Consider the following 17,756-nt stretch of genomic DNA (forward strand, 5'->3'; position numbering starts at 1 on the left):
CTAAAATGTACACAAGATTTTTTTGGAGCATAGTCAGACGTTTTTGGCTTCATAGACTTTCATTAAAACACCTGTACACATATGCTATATATGTTATTAAGCCTCAAGAATTCCTGCCCTGCTTTAGAAATGCTCTCTTTCCCTTGCCCAGCCCAGCAATCAAACTCCTGAAGCTTGATACATGCACAAAAAAGCCTGAAATACACCAGAATAATGTTGAGATAGATAGCTTTGAAGTTTGTACTTATGTACCAAAAAATCTAATAACCACTTGAGACCCGCACTGTAGACGAAAGACGTCCATAGCACGGCTCTCAAGTCACATTTATACAGTAATCAATGCATTTTTATAGCACTGTTCGCTGTGTAAATGTGAATGGTCCCAAAATAGTGTCAAAAGTGTCCGAAATGTCCGCCGCAATATCGCAGGCCTGACAAAAATAAATTTAAAAAAATTGCAGATCGCCGCCATTACTAGTAAAAAATAAAAGAAAATTCATAAATCTATCCCCTATTTTGTAGGCGCTATAACTTTTGCGCAAACCCAATCAATATACGCTTATTGAATTTTTTTGTTTTTTTTTACAAAAAGTATGTAGAAGAATACGTATCGGCCTAAACTGAGGAAAAATTAAAAAAAATAAATAATTGGGATATTATTATAACAAAAAGTAAAACATTGTTTTTTTTTCCAAAATTGTCTGTTTTTTTTGGTATATAGTGCAAAACCTGCAGAGGTGATCAAATACCACCAAAAGAAAGCTCTATTTGTGGGAAAAAAATGATAAAAATATAATTTGGGTACAGCATTGTATGACCGCGGAATTGTCATTCAAAATGCATCAGCACTGAAAGCTGAAAATTGGTCTGGGCAGGAAGGGGGTTTAAGTGCCCAGTAATGAAGTGGTTAAACACAGATTGTACAAAACAAAAAAATACACCAGAGGAAAATGCTTCAAAATCATCAGGATGTTCTACTTGGGTGCAAAGTGATCATATTGCATAATTTTCCACATTGATAAAATTGTGTTTTTTTTTTATTTTTTTGTGATTACAATTTTATATTAAACCAGCATTTGTAAGAAGTGGTACTTAGGCGTGGCATAAATTAAATATTCAGAGCTGAATTTAAGATAGATTTAAACAATGATGAAGTGTACTTTTAGATAAACCTAATGCAAGTTCCTGCATTTTACTTGGTAACAGCCTCTTGCAGTCTCCTGTGCAGCAAACTCAGACTGGTAGAAACAGCACCAGGAAGTAACCAGGGTTGCTGCATTGCCCGTGTGCTAATAAGAGACATGTTGATAGTAGGAGAGAGTAGAGTAACAGAAATTAGCTCATCTGTCTGCTGCTGCTCCTTCAATGTACAATCATGTGCTGGAGGGAGGACAAGACCTAGTGGAGCTCCAGGCTCCTTTTGAATTTTTTTTGTAGCTGCTGACTTTTATGATTAGGACACTTACCTGTCCATGAATCCAGCTGTGTCTTCACCCCAGCTGATTTTTCAATTGGCTCTCGGGTGCTGCTGCTTCTTGTTAGGGAGCTCACCAGTGAAGCTTTGCGGCTTCACATCCAGCTCCCTACTGCACATGCGCTTTGTAAATGGTCCAGCAGTGGGGGAGGGAGGAGGGGGCCAAACTTCCGGGTGATTTCACCAAGGCCAAGTCACGTAGAAGTGGGAAAGGGTACCTGTCAAAACCAGGTACCTGCTACCCTGCCCCCCCCCCCCCCAAAGGTGCCAAATGTGGCAGCGGAAGGGGGGAGGAAGCAAACAAGCAGAGCTTAACATTTTGGGTGGAGCTCCGCTTTAACTGCAGTAGAGGAAAGTCAGGTGTTTGGGCTATCTGTGCAGTCTAGCAGAGCTGTGTAAATCTCAGGATTTTACAGAAATACAATTCTTTTGGTAGGTAATACAACTCTCATATGTCTATTCATCTATTTAGGCGAATAAATTCTAATGGTTAGTTGGGTCAAATCAGTGTTAGTATTTGACTGCAGTGATAAGAAAATTCATAGGAGAAAAATGGAAAATAAATTCTCGAATGTGGTTTACGTTGAGGAAAATCCTTTCACTCCAAAATTAAATGGTAAAAGCAAACCTATTTTAAGTACTTTCAAAGGGTAGTTGTCAAGTCATTTAATGTACTAATACACATTTTAATACAAGGGGTCTCCTAAAAGCACGGTAGCCTACGGCCAGCAAGAGTAAAGTCTTGTTTTCTTTTTTTAAATAACAGACATGTTATATTTACCTGCTCTGTGCAATGTTTTTGCACAGAGTAGCCCAAATCCTCCTCTTCTAGGGCCATGCCTTTGTTCTAGGTGCGCACACGTGACCCACGGCTCCAAGTGTCCATTCACACACGGAGCCGCAGCTGGGCCCTACCCCCTCCTGATTGGCTCGCTCACAGTGACTGACAGCAGCTGGAGCATATAGCTGTCAAAAGCTAATCAGGATTGCGAGTCCCCGGAGAGGCAAGGCTCTCGTGGACATCGCTGGATCGAGAGGGGCTCAGGTATGTATTAGGGGTGGCTGGGGGGCTGCTGCACACAGGTTTTTTACCTTCATGCATAGAATGTTTGAAGGTAAATAACCTTGTGCCTTTACAACCACTTTAGGTTTACTGTTTTTAGGGAGAAGATTAAGTAAATGTTCAGTAACTGTTTCCATATCACCACTTACTTCTGATACTGATATGCTATTTAGTACAAGAGCCATTATTTTCCTTATAGCTAAATTGACATTCTTTGTGGTTATTCAGATTTGCCATATTCAGACAGTGAGAAATGCAACAACAATACCCTCATTTAGTATTTCATAAAAAATATTGATATACCTATCAATCCTTAAAGAAAAACATGTTTGGAAGTGGTTTTAATTAATAGCAGAATCCGCCCCCCTCCCCTTTCCTTCTGTCAAGAGTAGCTACTCCCCAGCTACTGAAAGAGTAGATTGTTAATATAGAGATCAGTTATCTGTGTCTGCTCCTTAACACTTCAGTGGTGTGTTGAGTCTTGAACTTTTCAGGTCAGAGGTTAGGTCTTGGTCAATTGGCAGCTGTTTGCTAAATTGCTACTTTGTTTTTATATGATGTCAACACCGTAGGTATAGCATAGCACAAAAGAAAGAACTACAAACAAATGTGCTAAATGATTTATTAATAGACATCAGTACCTTTAAATGGATCATAGCAGAAAAACTTCAGGTTCAGCAATATTGCATAATGATAGCGCTGTCATTAGCTAATAATGGGATGCCTGTACATGAAAAATTGTTATTCACTGTTAATTTGGGACTTAAAATAGGTAAATTAAAACATGTATTGCACTAAGAAGTTCCAATGTATTTTTTAGAACAGTAAAACAAAAACAAAAAAATCACTGTGGGGATCTGCTTACATTTATTTTAACTCGAGCAATAGTAGCTGGTCAACTCTGGCGCGCTACATGGGTTTTGGAAGGCTAATTCAAAGTGTATCTGAAACCAAAACTTTTTTTCTCTTTTAGTCTTGAACAAATGTATCTTTTTTTTTTTTTTTTTTGTGCGTTATTGAGGAGATTTATTGTATACTTAACAGAAAGGGAGAACAAATCTCTCCAAAGCGAGGGAACTACCATCTTGAAAATGTCCCTTTCCTCCCTTTTCTAGTACTAACTCAAAATGTTAGATTTTTCCCCCTTACTTTAGTCCATATAACAGTGGTCACCAGGACACAGAGATCATAATTATCTCCAGTGGGGACAAAATCGGCAATAAAAAACATGACGGTTGCAAACTTCCACACGTTATCCAAGACAACAGCAAGCCTTATGCTTTAGATACATTTTTACCTAGAGAATACATTTCTGGTTTGGTTGGATTTTGGTTAGTGGACTCTACCCACTGATGGTTTGTTGTGTGAAATGCTGGAGACAAGATCTACACTCCTTGGTTCCTTCTCCTACTGGCCCTTGCTTTGTTGGTCTCATTCTTGCTGGGGTACCAAAAAGTTGTAAACTCTAGTGGGAGACCTGATGCCATCCACCTAAGACTACACTTACATTGAGATGCTTGGAAATAAATGACTTCAGACTAAAACAAACACATGGAGCACATCAACAAATTAAGCAATCCTCATTTATTAATTTCATTTATACAGTGGGGAAAATAATTAGTTGATTCCCTGCAGTATTTGTGAATTTGCCCACTTACATAGAAATGAAGGGTCTAAAATGTATATCAAAAGGTGTAATTTTAAATGATAGAAAAAAGAATATCAACCAAAAATCCCGAAAAATAGTTGATACAAATGTTATAAATTGAGTTGCTGTTTAGTGAGTAAAATAAGTATTTGGTCCCCCCAGCAACCAACAATAATTCTGGTTCCCACAGACTGGCTACAGTATGTGCTCATGTGGTACACAGATTAGTCCTGTCAATTTAAGAACTTCTTATGTGTATAAAAGACCCCTGTCCACAGAATATTTTTCTTCCATTCAAACCCATCATGGGCAAGACCAAAGAGCTGTCAAAGAACGCCAGGGACAAGATTGTAGACCTGCACAAGGCTAGAATGGACTACAAGACCATCAGCAAGAAGCTGATGGTGAGAAGGAGACAACTGTTGGAGCAGTTATTTGCAAATGGAAGAAATACAAAATATCCATCAATCACCTTCGGTCTGGAGTTCAATGCAAAACTTTGCCTCATGGGGTAAGGATGATTGTGAGAAAAGTGAGGTATCTGCCCAGAACTACATGGGAAGAGCTTGTGAATGATCTCAAGACAGTTGGGACCACATTTCCCAAACAAACCATTGGTGACACAATTTGCCGCCATGGATTCAAATCCTACAGAGCCCGCAAGGTCCCCCTCCTCAAGAAGGCACATGGACAGGCCTGTCTGAAGTTTTCCAATGAATATCCAAATGATTTAAGGATAGCAGGATTGAGAGAAAGTGCCGTTTTCAAATTGAGCTCTTTGGCATTAACTTGACTGGCCGTGTTTGGAAGAAGAAAAATGCTGACTATAACCCTAAGAACACCATCCTTACAATCAAGCACAGAGGTGGAAATGATGAAAACGATGAAATGATGCTTTGGGTCTCTTTCTCTGTAAAAGGTACAGACTGACTTTGCCGCATTGAAGGGCCAATAGACGGGGCCATGTATTGTAAAATCTTGGATGACAACCTTCTTCCCTCAGCCAGAACACTGAAGATAGGTCATGGATGGGTCTTCCAGCATGACAATGACCCAAAACATACCACCAAGGCAACAAAGGAGTGGCTCAGGAAGAAGCAGATTAAGGTCATGGAGTGGCCTAGCCAGTCTTAAGACCTTAATTCTATAGAAAATGTATGGAGGGAGCTGAAAATTCGAGTTGCCAAGGAGCCTTAAGGATTTCGAGAAGATCTGTAAAGAAGAGTGGACCAAAATCCCTTCATGTTTTGCATTGGTATCAAATCCTTATTTTACTCTGTGTACTGCAACTCAATTAATAACATTTGTGGCAGGTGTTTTTTTCTGGATTTTTGGTTGCTATTCTCTCTTTATCATTTAAAATACACCCATGATATAATAATTGTAGACCCTTAATTTCTTTGTAAGTGGACAAACTTACAAAAGCTGCAGGGGATCATATTATTTTTCCCACTGTAGGTGCACTTTTAAGGTGCAACCAACTTTGTTGTACTACAATGGTGAAGGATAGGCATAGGAAAGCCACATGGCTGTAACAAAACCCAAAATAATAACGTTTATTGAAAATTTCCTAAATTCTCCAGTTGGCCTCTGAGGAGCAGAACCATGATAAGCATACAATGTAAGATAGTGGTATACAGAGGTTAAAGCTAAATGTAAAACCTGTAGGGCTCACGCTAATCGCTTTAGCTGCGTATTCAAGCTCATTAGCAGTGATACCTTTTCTTGTATTTTGCAACATAGACAAAATTCAGAAAGTAATGTTTTCAAATGGACCATATGCTCTTATACACACTGGGGAAAATTTATAAAAACTGGAGTAGTCAGAATCTGGAGCAGCTGGGCATGATGATCAATCAACTTTTATCTTCAGCTTGCTTTGAACATAGGAGATAGAAGCTGACTGGTTACTATACACAGCTGCTCCAGATTCTGGCTGCTCCAGTTTTGATAAATACCCCTTAGTGTCTTGCAATAAATTATACAAAAATCCAAAATCCTGCATTTTGGATGTGCAGCACTGTGTCTTCCCATCTGAATCAATTGTATGGGTAATCTTTCAAACCACAACACATTTATATGTGCATGCATTATGCGTTTTTTTGTAACTGACTTTTTATACAGCATTTTGTTGGGTTGAAAAAGTGAGACAAACTGTTTATACTTTGCTTGTCCTGATTAGCGGCCTTTTACATCTATTATCAAACAGAACACAGGAAAGTCACCCTGGGACTTTGAGTGAGGTGAACACGGATAGCCAATATTTATTTTAAAAATGTCATACGCATATAAATAGCATAGATGGGTGTCAAGCCGATAAAATAGTACAGTACAATGTAAAAATTGTCATGGATATACAATACATATAAAATGCAGTAACACAAGCATCTAATATAACCCTATGTGTTTCGCAAGGCAAGACTCGCTTCTTCAGGGCTGGATGCGTGGGTAGTATATCTGAAATGATAATAAACAAGTATGTGACCCAGTGGTGATGGTTAAGACAAAAGCTAAGAGGGGTCTAAGGGTAGAAGACCCTATACTTGCCAATTGACCTGGCCAGATTACCAAATGCTGAGGAGACAGAACCCAACAGGGGACAACCGGAAGGCAAACACAGCAGAGGTGTATTTCTTGGAAAGTCTCACAATGTCCATTGTGGATGTCAGCTAAAATATATAAAAACAAATATATATATATATATATATAGCTCAATGAATGCTGAAGTAGCAAAATAGACGTTAAACAATATATTGTGTGTGTATATATATATATATATATATATATATATATATATATATATATATATATATATATATATATATATAGGCCGATTGGTAAGTATGGGGTCTTCTACCCTTATATCTCTCTTACCTTTTGTCTTACCCATCACAACTGGGTCACTTGTTTATTATCATTACAGATATACTATGTGACGGGAGTCACTTTGGACAGGGGGCACGGGGAACCCAGAATCCCTTGGAGAGTTGGGAAACCCTTGTTTCAGTTCCCCTTGCACCTCCTCTGTCTAAGTTGCCCAAGTTACCCTGTGTCTATTAGGGGCACAGGGTGACCGAGAACCCCAGTCTTCTCTGTACTAATCGAACTTACTGTACAACCATACTGGAATGTTGTGTGTGTGTATATATATATATATATATATATATATATATATATATATATATATATATATATATATATATATATATAAATAGTCTCATACTATGGTGTGCTCTCTGTTGGGTCGTTTGGGGTGTGGCTGTATTCCTTTGTTCTATTGTTTGTGTCTGCCTTGGGAGCAACCTATTATGGGATTTATATGTCTCTGTGGATTAGCTGTGAGAGGGGAGGGGGCGATTTCTCCAGCAGCCCCTCCCAAAGACAATCTACCGATGAGAAGTTTGGCTATACCTGTGTCATGCTACTGTGGAGGTAAAGTCTACCCCGCCCTATTTCATTATGTAAAGGAGGGGGGCTTGTCCACCGAGTGTATCTCTGTGTACACGTGTTTCAATAAACAGTTCATGTTTAGCAGCCAAAACAAGTCTAGTTCTTGGTTGTCAGCCGTGGGAATATCTAATATCTATATTCAGACTGGGAGGAAGCGATATATGATGAAAGCACTGAAGCAGAGTGTGAGACGTTTCGTTACATACTACACACGCATCCACCCCTGAAGAAGTGGGCCTTATCTCACGAAACGCATAGGGTTATATTAGATGCATGTGTTACTGTATTGTATGTCCATGACAATTTTTACATTGTACTGTGCTATTTTTATCGGCTTGACACCCATCTATGCTATTTATATGCGTATGACATTTTTTAAATAAATATTGATATGCATCATGCCTAATGCTGGGGCTATGGCTGGAATAGTTGTGGACAAGTAGGCAGGTTTAGCCACTCTAGCAGCTGTGTTGGACGGCACATTAGTCTATGCTTGGGTGACGGAGGATGAGGATGGTTTAGGAAGCCAGCCCACCACCTCCTCTGCATGCTGTGGCTGGATAGCATGGGCAACATCACTAAAAAGAGGAAACAATGCCCTGCCTGAGGACTGACCACATCCACCTTGGGCTGTGGACACATACGCTTGTGGCCCACTCAGTGTCATGGGAATGTTTGCCTCCCAGACATGATGGGTGGGTGCTCATTAACAAAAAATGTATTAAAGATGTTTAAATGTGTACGTGGATGCACTTTAATCAATGGAAAGTGGTGTTTGGTGCAGTTTAATTTTAGTACTTGTTACATAGACACACACAACTGATACACTATAATATACTACCACCTTTCGTGTTCTATTTTAGCCACCCTGATTGTACCCTTACATTTCTTATTGCATTCTTTGTAAGTTGGAATGCAGCCTTGTATTTTTTGAATGCCTTTTCTTTTGCTTTTATATGCATTTTTACGTTGGAGTTGAGCCACCCAGGATTTTTTTTTAGCTCTTTTAAATTTATTTCTCATTGGAATGCACTGACCTTCACCTTTATTTAGTATGCTCTTAAAGCACTCCCATTTTTCCTCTGTGTTCTTTGGTACTAGGATTTTATCCAATTTAATATCTAGCAGAGAGTGCAGTTTAGGGAAGTTGGCTCTTTTGAAATTCAGTGTCTTGTATTTAATCCTATTTCTGTGATTTATACTGAAACGAGTTGACCTGTGGTCGCTGTTTCCTAAGTTGCCCCATATTTCCACATCCGTGATCAGGTCTGTATTGTTAGTAATCATTATGTCTAGTAACGCTTTGTTCCTTGTTGGTGCATTCACCATCTGACCTATGAAATTGTCCTGCAAGACATTTAAGAAATGGCGAGCCTTACAGGAATGTATGGTTCCTTCAGCCCAGTCTATATCTGTATAATTAAAATCCCCCATTATAATGACACTTCCCATCCTTGCCGCTATTCCAAACTGTGATAGGTCAGCCTCACCCTCCTCCCTCTGGTTAGAGGGCCTGTAGAATATGCCCAGTATTACTTTGCCCTTAGTTTTCTACCTTTTGAAGCTCTACCCATAAGGATTCCTCCCCCTCCATAGCTCCATTAGTGATATCGTCCCCTCACTTTCACTTGCACATCATTCTTGATATACAGGCATACCCCTCCCCCTTTTTAACCCTCCCTATCTTTGCAGCATAAGGAATAACCCTGAATGGTTGCCAGCCAATTATGAGAGCTGTCAAACCAAGTCTCTGAAACTCCCACAAAATCTAAATCCCCCTTGTACATCAGAAGCTCCAGTTCTCCCATCTTGTTAGCCAGACTACTAGCATTAGTGTACAAGCCTCATAGTTTTATCCAGTTACATACTATCTCCTTATTAGTTGTTATGAGGCTGCAATTTAAATTTGTCAACTTACTTACCTTGGGTTTAGGTGATCTAGTCACCCTTCCGTTAATGCCCCCAATACTGCCCGCTGAACCTTGTTCCACACTGGCTATCTCTACATCTCTACCCAGTTTAAAAGCCCCTCTTTTTGGCCATATTCTCTCCCAGCTGAGCTCCACCCTCGCCAATTAGTTGCAGTCCGTCCCTGCTAAAGAGACGGTAACCGACTGAGAAGTCGACCCAGTTCTCCAGGAACCCAAACCCCTCCTTTCTATACCAGCTTCTCAGCCACTTGTTAATTTCCCTAATCTCCCGCTGTCGCTCTGGTGTGGCTCAAGGTACCGGTAATATTTCTGAGAATAATAACTTGGAGGTCCTATTAGCTCCTAGGTTCCCAAAATAATTTTTTAATACTCTCCATCTTCCTCTGACTTTTGTCATTGTTGCCAACATGTACCATGACAGCTGGGTTCTCCCCAGCCCCTCTCAATATTCTGTCCACCAGATCTGTGATGTTTCGAACCCAAACACCTGGTAAACAACATACATTTCCGCACTTACTGTCTTTTTGATAGATAGCCCTCTCTGTCCTAATAATTGAGTCCCATACCACCATAATTCATCTTTCCTTACCCTTAGCCTCACCCCCGTCCTCACTGGAGGAGTTTTTCCCCCGGCAGCTAGGGGCATCGCTCTGCTCAAGCAATGCTGGTTTCTGACTGGTTTCTCCAACATCACACAACATGGCATACTTATTAGAATGTTCCAGCCCAGGACTGGTTTTCCTGATACTTTTCCCTTTACTCTTCCTAACTGTCACCCAACCACTCTGCGCTGGAGCCTGCACCCTGGTATCGCCACCTACCTCTGTGCTGGCCCCTGTCGGAACCTCCTGTGTATGTTCCCAACTCTCCTTTAGTATGGAGATTCTTCTCAGTGTTTGCCAGTTGCTTCCCTAGATTCAGGACCTGGGTTCCAGGGAAGCAACGTGCTTACATTTTGTGCAGCAGTATTCGCCCTGGATCTGATGGCCATCTCTCTGAGGGCTTTTTCCACTCTGGCTGTTGTCCCTGGCAACACAGAGGTTCTATAGAACCCTACAATTGCTATTTTCAAATTCTGAAAAGGGTAATGTTTGAAATATATGAGTTTGGAACAATGAAGAAAGCCGGCCTTCTGATTGCAGCTTGTATGTCTGAGGCACATACATGCCTGCTGATCTTAAAGGGTACTTCCAACACTGAGGTCTATGTTTGCTTCAAGATTCTTATTATACAGTATACTAGCAAAAAGCTTTATTTTTTTTAGGTATACGAGACATGGGGGGTAAAATAATCATTACATTTCTTTTTAAACCATTTTTTTTCTTTACAGACCCAAAAAAAAAACTTTTACAGGAATTAATAAGGCGTTCTTGGCATGCCCTGTCATCTGCAGATCAAGGGGGTGAACTTTGATCTGCATATAATGTCAGTCAAAGGAACCATACAAGTAACAAACAGCAAAATTTGTTCCTGTTTAATCTCTTATCACTTTTTAGTTAATGCTGGTCAGCCCTATTTTGTAAACGCTATAACTTTTGCGCAAACCAATCAATAAACACTTATTGCGTTTTTTTTTTTACGAAAAATATGTAGAAGAATACGTATCGGCCTAAACTGAGGAAAAACATTTTTTTTATATATTTTTTGGGGATATTTATTACAGCAAAAAGTAAAAAATATTCATTTTTTTCAAAATTGTCGCTCTATTTTTGTTTATAGCGCAAAAACTAAAAAACGCAAAGGTGATGAAATACCACCAAAAGAAAGCTCTATTTGTGGGGGGGAAAAGGACGCCAATTTTGTTTGGGAGCCACGTTGCACAACCGCGCAATTGTCAGTTAAAGCGACGCAGTGCCGAATCGCAAAAAGTGGCCTGGTCTTTGACCAGCAATATGGTCCGGGGCTGAAGTGGTTAAGTAATGACAAAGATATTGCCGAATTAATAGGACCTTAGTAATAATGTAAAAATTACTCCGATCCAAAAGTGGTATCCAGGTGCAAGATGAATTGGTTAAAACCACAAACAGACCATACCATTCAGCTAATGGATGACATAAAGGGAGTGGTCTATTCTTTAGGTAAGTTAAATACAAAGGACGTGATTGTTAATTGTCTCTTATACACCAAGCCACCATTGCCACTAATGTCTTACTACCATCGTGTTGTACTGAAAAGTCATATATTCTACCATAAGATACACCCCCTGAAAAATACTGGCCCGGATTCAGAAAGAATTGCGCTCTATTTGCGGAGGCGCAGGGCAACGATTTTGCCCTGCGCCCCCGCAAATATTTTGCGCTGCCCTCGATTCACGGAGCAGTATCTCCGGGCAATGAAAATGATCCCGCCGGGGGCGGGAATCATTTAAATTAGGCGCGCTCCCGCGCCGAGCGTAGAGTGCATGCTCCGTCGGGAAACTTTCCCGACGTGCATTGCGGCAAATGACGTCGCAAGGACGTCATTTGCTTCAAAGTGAACGTGGATGGCGTCCAGCCCCATTTACGATTCACTTACGCAAACGACGTAAAATTCGAACGTCGCGACGCGGGAACGCCGGGTATAGTTTAGCATTGGCTGCCCCTGCTATTAGAAGGGGCAGCCTTACGCTAAACACGCCGTACGGAAACGCCGTAACTTGCGTACGCAGGGGGTGCGCAACATTGTGAATCAGCGTAAGTATGCAATTTGCATACTATACGCTGACCACAATGGGAACGCCCCCTAGCGGTCATCGCAAGAATGCAGCCTAAAATCTGCGTGGCATAAGAGCCTTATGCCACGCAGATTTTAGGCTGCAGTCGGCGTAAAGAGTTCTCTGAATCAGGAGAACTCGTTACGCCGGCGCAAGTCAGCAATTGCGCTGCGTAACTATGGTTACGCAGGCGCAATTGCTTACTGAATCTGGGCCACTGTTTATATTATTTTGAAGTAGGAAGTCCATAGTGTTGTGAGAATATTGTGAGCCTTATATTCAGGCTAACAAAAAATGATCTTGGTTGCTTTAATATTGTAACGTTCAAGAATTGTTACTGGGTTATGCAATACTACCCCCAGTAGTAAAGTGAAACTTAAATTTGTTATAAACCCAAAGTTTAAATGTATTATATTGCAGTTTCTCAATCCTTGTATGAGCTGGCAGCATTTGTTTTATTTGTTTTCTTTTTTTTTTCCACCTGGTAATCTGGCTGGTAACACACTTCCTGTCTTAGGCTGACTTCTCTTTATATGGAGGAGCAACAAGGTAACCCTTGGACAGCAGCATTGTCTGAAGAGAGTAATGTTAGAGGGATTAGAAGGTTTGAATGGACTTTACATAAATGACAAATTAAAGCCGCAATTAGAGAAATATTTTTTTTTCCTTTTGGTATAAAAGTTTTAAATGAATGAAAGATGACCATTGTAAGCACCCCTGTCAGTATTAAATGGTTTGACTTAACCCTCTTACTTCCATTATGGCTGTACAACTTGGTCTGTTAAAAGATGTTGAAAAATAACAGCAGGATCAACAGGTAAACAACTAAGTTGCAGGAGGACTTTTTTTTTTTTAATGTTGGTGACATACTGCACCATATATGTCATTTTTGCCTTTATTACACTTTAATCAGAGACTGCCCCCTTGATTGGAGCATCCCTTTTCTAGGTGTGTTTAGCCTGGACCAGTGTCATCACATATCCTCTATACCCCCCTCTTCTTCCAGTGGTGGCAGAGGCATTACTCTTTGCAGCATTTTTCTGCAGGCCCAGGGCAGGGACAGGTCCCGATGTTCTGGGTTTAAAGGAATTAGGTTCGATGATTCGGGGGATAATTCAACTCAAAACAGGTGCAGTGCTGAATCAGTTAGCAGGTGTATGTGGCAAACAATTGAGATTTTAGCAAGTATAGAATAAGCATGAGGCTGGGTTCACACTACTACACTACTTTCATCCTACTTTGCTCTGTGTTCAATGTTTCCCTATGAGAGCGTCTTGTATAGTCCTACACAAGTCGGTCCGACTTTGAAAATGCTCCCTGTACTACTTTTGGTCCTACATTGATCCTACTTCAGGCCCATTGAATATCATTGAAGTCGGACCAAAGTAGTATCCTGTTCATGAAAGTAGGATGGATGTAGGACCAATGTAGGATAAATGTAGGACCAATGTAGCAGAGCAAAGTAGGATGAAAGTAGTGTAGTAGTGTGAACCCAGCCTAACCCTGGGATTTAATTTCTTTTATATAATAAGACACATCTGCATCAATTTTCTCTCTTTATAATAGATTTGGGTGTTCTAAGTACTTCTTAAATGTTAAAGGCTAATCCAGATTATCACACCATTTAATAGCAGTCTGTGTGGCTCTAATGTAGGACATGTAACACTGACAGTTTGCAAAGAGAGCCTAGAAAGCCTAAAACAAGACAAGGTTACACATGTCTGTGGAAAATACTAGCCCTCGTCCTTGGAAGGTTATGATAACAAGGCTGTATGGAGAATTTCCAGTGTTGCTTGTATTGCGAACAGTTCACTAACATAAGCAGCTTCTTCCCTCGTACACCACCTCAGAAGGGTCTGTTTTCTGTATGTGTCAATCACATTGCTGTTTTTCATCACTTATCAACATCAACAGTTAAATTTGGTTCACATTCTAAAAAGCTATGGTTCATTATGCGGGCAGTGATCATCATAGTTGGTTCACTCTTGCCTACCAGATGATGTCTACTCTACATCCCTGGCCAAACATTCATGCTCTATGAGTAAGTCTACAAGACAGTCATACTAAGACAGTCATACTATATAAACTAGAGGAATAGAGTGTTGTATTCCAGAAACAATCAGATTCCAATTTCTGCTTTTCAGGTGGTTGTATTCTGTAGGCAATTGTGTTCCAGTTATCACTTTTCAGAAGGTTGTATTTTAGAACCTAGTATGGAGCTGTCTTTTGCTACAAAAGTAGAGGAACTTTGAGTGCCCAGCACCCTGGATCTTATGGCTATGGGCAATGGTTACACTAAGGCCCCCCGTACACACGAGGAGACATGTCCGCTGAAACTGGTCCGCAGACCAGTTTCCGTGGACATGTCCGACCGTGTGTACGGCCTAGCGGACAGGTTTCCAGCGGACAAAAGTTTCTAAGCATGCTTAGAAACTTGTCCGCTGGAAACATGTCCGATGGTTAGTACGCCTAATCGGACATGTCCACTGGTTTTACGTCTAACCAGCGGACCGAAATCCCGTGCATGCGTCGAATTGATTCAACGCATGCTTGGAAGCATTGAACTTCCTGGTTTGCGCACGTCGCCGCGTCACCGTCACGTCACCGCGTTCTCTGTCCCAGGAGACATGTCCGATGAAAACGGTCTGTGGACCGATTTTATCGGACATGTCTCCTCGTGTGTACGGGGCCTAAAGGGGCCCACCTTGATCACTCACAGCGACACTTTTGTCTTGCAGTGCATGACATTTCTCAAGCTAGTGGCACTAAAACAATACTTAATCCAGCATTTAATAGAGGGCACAGCACTTCTACTGGGTATACGGCTGTCTACGTCAGGTTTGGACACTGCAAGTTTAGATCTAAAATTTGGGTTTCTAATATAGCTAATGCATGGAATTAACCACAAATAAAATGTGATTGTCAACATATAATATGTGTTTATTAACACAGACACAGAGATCACCTGTGTCCCAAGGACATCTGCAGACTGAAGTGTAAAGATGGAAATCCCCTTTGCCTAAAAACCTAAAATACCATTAAGCATGTTGTCATGCTCTAAAATTAAAATACTTTGGCCAGAAACTTTAAATACAAATTCATAGGGGAAAAAAATAAAACTGTTTGTAGGTGCAAAATGTAACTATAGAAATAAAACAATTAGGTTTCTTTACTTACCAGTGTTAAGCACATGGGCCGAATGTCAGGAGACATTTACCTGTTCGGAAAAAAAAAATACAACATTTGTCCTGTGTGTATGACAGCTTCTTTTGGATGAGCATGCTGGAAACCAGCAGCCAACCGACTCCCTATCAGCACTAATTGGAGTGTTCTGGTGAGGGGGGGGGGGGAATAGGTGTACTAACGTCATATAGTTAGTACAGTGGCTCACAGCAGAGCTGACAAGTTTTTGTTTTCTAACTGCTGGGGTGACCAGGCTATAATACCTGTTGTGAGATTGACTTCACCCTCCTCCCAGCTTGATACAGAGGAAAACAGAGCTGCCAACATCTGAAATGATGACACTTTTGCAATGAACTGGTATGACATCTCACAAGATTTTGCTTGCTCTGTATTCCCCAGGAATCTTCCCAGATGGACAGTGATGTCACATGCAGCAATTAAAAAAAAAAAAAAAAAACAGGGGAAAGGTGCCTATTGGATATATTTAGTTATCACAAGCTTACACATATGGCAAGAATCCTGAAATGGTGTGCCCCGGATTCGGGCAAAAGGTGAGCTCAGTTTGAACAATCCGTTTCAGACTATATTCTAGGATGCTCAATGACTCTGTTGCGTTTCTCCTTCATCTAACCCCCACGTCATTGAAGTGCTATAAGTGCTCTCTATTGATACGTTTACTTAAAGGAGAAATACAGCCAAAGCACTTTTGGCTGAACTGATGTGGATTGCAAGAGTACAATCCGTTCTGCACTACTGTCACCCGTTTTTAGCAGACAATGGGCTGAAGTCATCTGTCTGCTGACATCACAGAGCTGTTCCAGGCTGGGAAAACATCACAACCATATGGTTGGGATCCACCCAGATGCCTGGACCGACACCTGTCTCAGCATCTCAGCAGAGAACCGGTGACTAACAGTCACCAGCTCTCTGCTCACGGAGCACTGAGAATTGAGCAATCAGCAGTCTTTAATCACTAATTTCTCAGTCTTAGAGCAAGCAAGGGACAGATGCAGCATCAGACCGATGCCGCATCCACCTAGGTAAGTATGATTTTAGAAAAACATACAAACTTCTCTTTTAATGCTGCAAAGGCATGCATCCCTGTCTGCTAAAAGCAAAAATCAGCCTCTTCCTTGAGTTTGTGGTTTGCAAAAATAAAGCTTATGGAGGAACTTTGGGCCTCAGCCAACCACAGGGAACAACGTTTTTGCCAAATCTGGTTTTATTGGATTGAGTTTACCTGCTCTACTAAATATCATGATATCCTAGGCTTTTAAACTTGATTTCATAATCTGCTCCTTGGAACGGCATCAAAGGTTGTCAGGTGAACACTATTGGCAGATAGATCCGCTAGGTATTAAACAAAAAAAATCTTAATCTTTACAGGTACACACGCTAACAATAGGTGAATAGGTAAAGGGGGGAAGGGGGCAGGCAATTAGAATGGGCTTTGAATTTTACTTTTATGCATATCTAAACCCCCAACAAAGTAACATATTGTGGCTTACCACCACTTAGATTTGGTGACTCCTTTATTTTCAGCTGAAAATAACACATTTCCTGTCTCTGGGTGGCTACACTCCTCCACTGTATCTATGGTGGGTCAGCAGGTTGCCACACAGGCTAGACTTCAAACATGTCTGTCTTTGTTCATCTTCATTATGTGGGGGTTGATGGGATTACTAGTTTACAAAATAAAGATTACACTGTTTTTTTTTTTTTGAAAAATATTTTTATTGGAGATTTTTATACACATTAAACATCACATTTTAGACAAAGATTACACTGTTTTTACTGTCTGTTTAGCTCATAGGAAGCAACAAGGACACTGTATTACTGGTAAGATAAAAAAAATTCTGTACTTGCTGAAAATGTTCCTAGCTGGTAAAAAAGGAATCCAAATGCAGGATCCACATCCAATAAATGGTAGACTGCAGTAAATACATATTTTTTCCTGTATTTTGTTATCCTTTTGGTAAATTGATTCCTTGTGTTGATGGAGATTCTGCATATGTTTTTCAGGAGGCTTTCCAGCTTGGGATCTACTGGGCCAATACAAACACAGTTCACAAATCTGTGGCAGTTAGGTTGGTACATGACATGACTTCTCCAAAATGGAAAGACGGGGATACAGGTGAAGTGGTGACACTGGATGAAGAAGGATTTGTTGATGCCAACATCAAACTAGGAGCTTTTCCTGGACATCAAAAGGTCAGGGTATAAAATTGTTTTTAACTATATGATTCTAAACTTTTTTTTTTTTTTTTAAAACAACAAACATGTTATATTTACCTGCTCTGTGAAATGGTTTTGCA

General features: G+C 40.5%; 1 protein-coding gene across 1 annotated transcript in view; it reads left to right on the forward strand.

Moving 5' to 3' along the window:
- VPS13B (vacuolar protein sorting 13 homolog B) overlaps positions 1–17,756 on the forward strand; it is a 1,252,356-nt gene that overhangs the window by 1,149,448 nt on the left and 85,152 nt on the right. The window contains 1 exon segment of the mRNA XM_040354774.1: positions 17,464–17,652. Within this exon segment, the coding sequence (XP_040210708.1) occupies positions 17,464–17,652 (189 nt within the window).

This window comes from Rana temporaria, chromosome 5, assembly GCF_905171775.1.
Source record: "Rana temporaria chromosome 5, aRanTem1.1, whole genome shotgun sequence".
Lineage (NCBI taxonomy): Eukaryota > Metazoa > Chordata > Amphibia > Anura > Ranidae > Rana > Rana temporaria.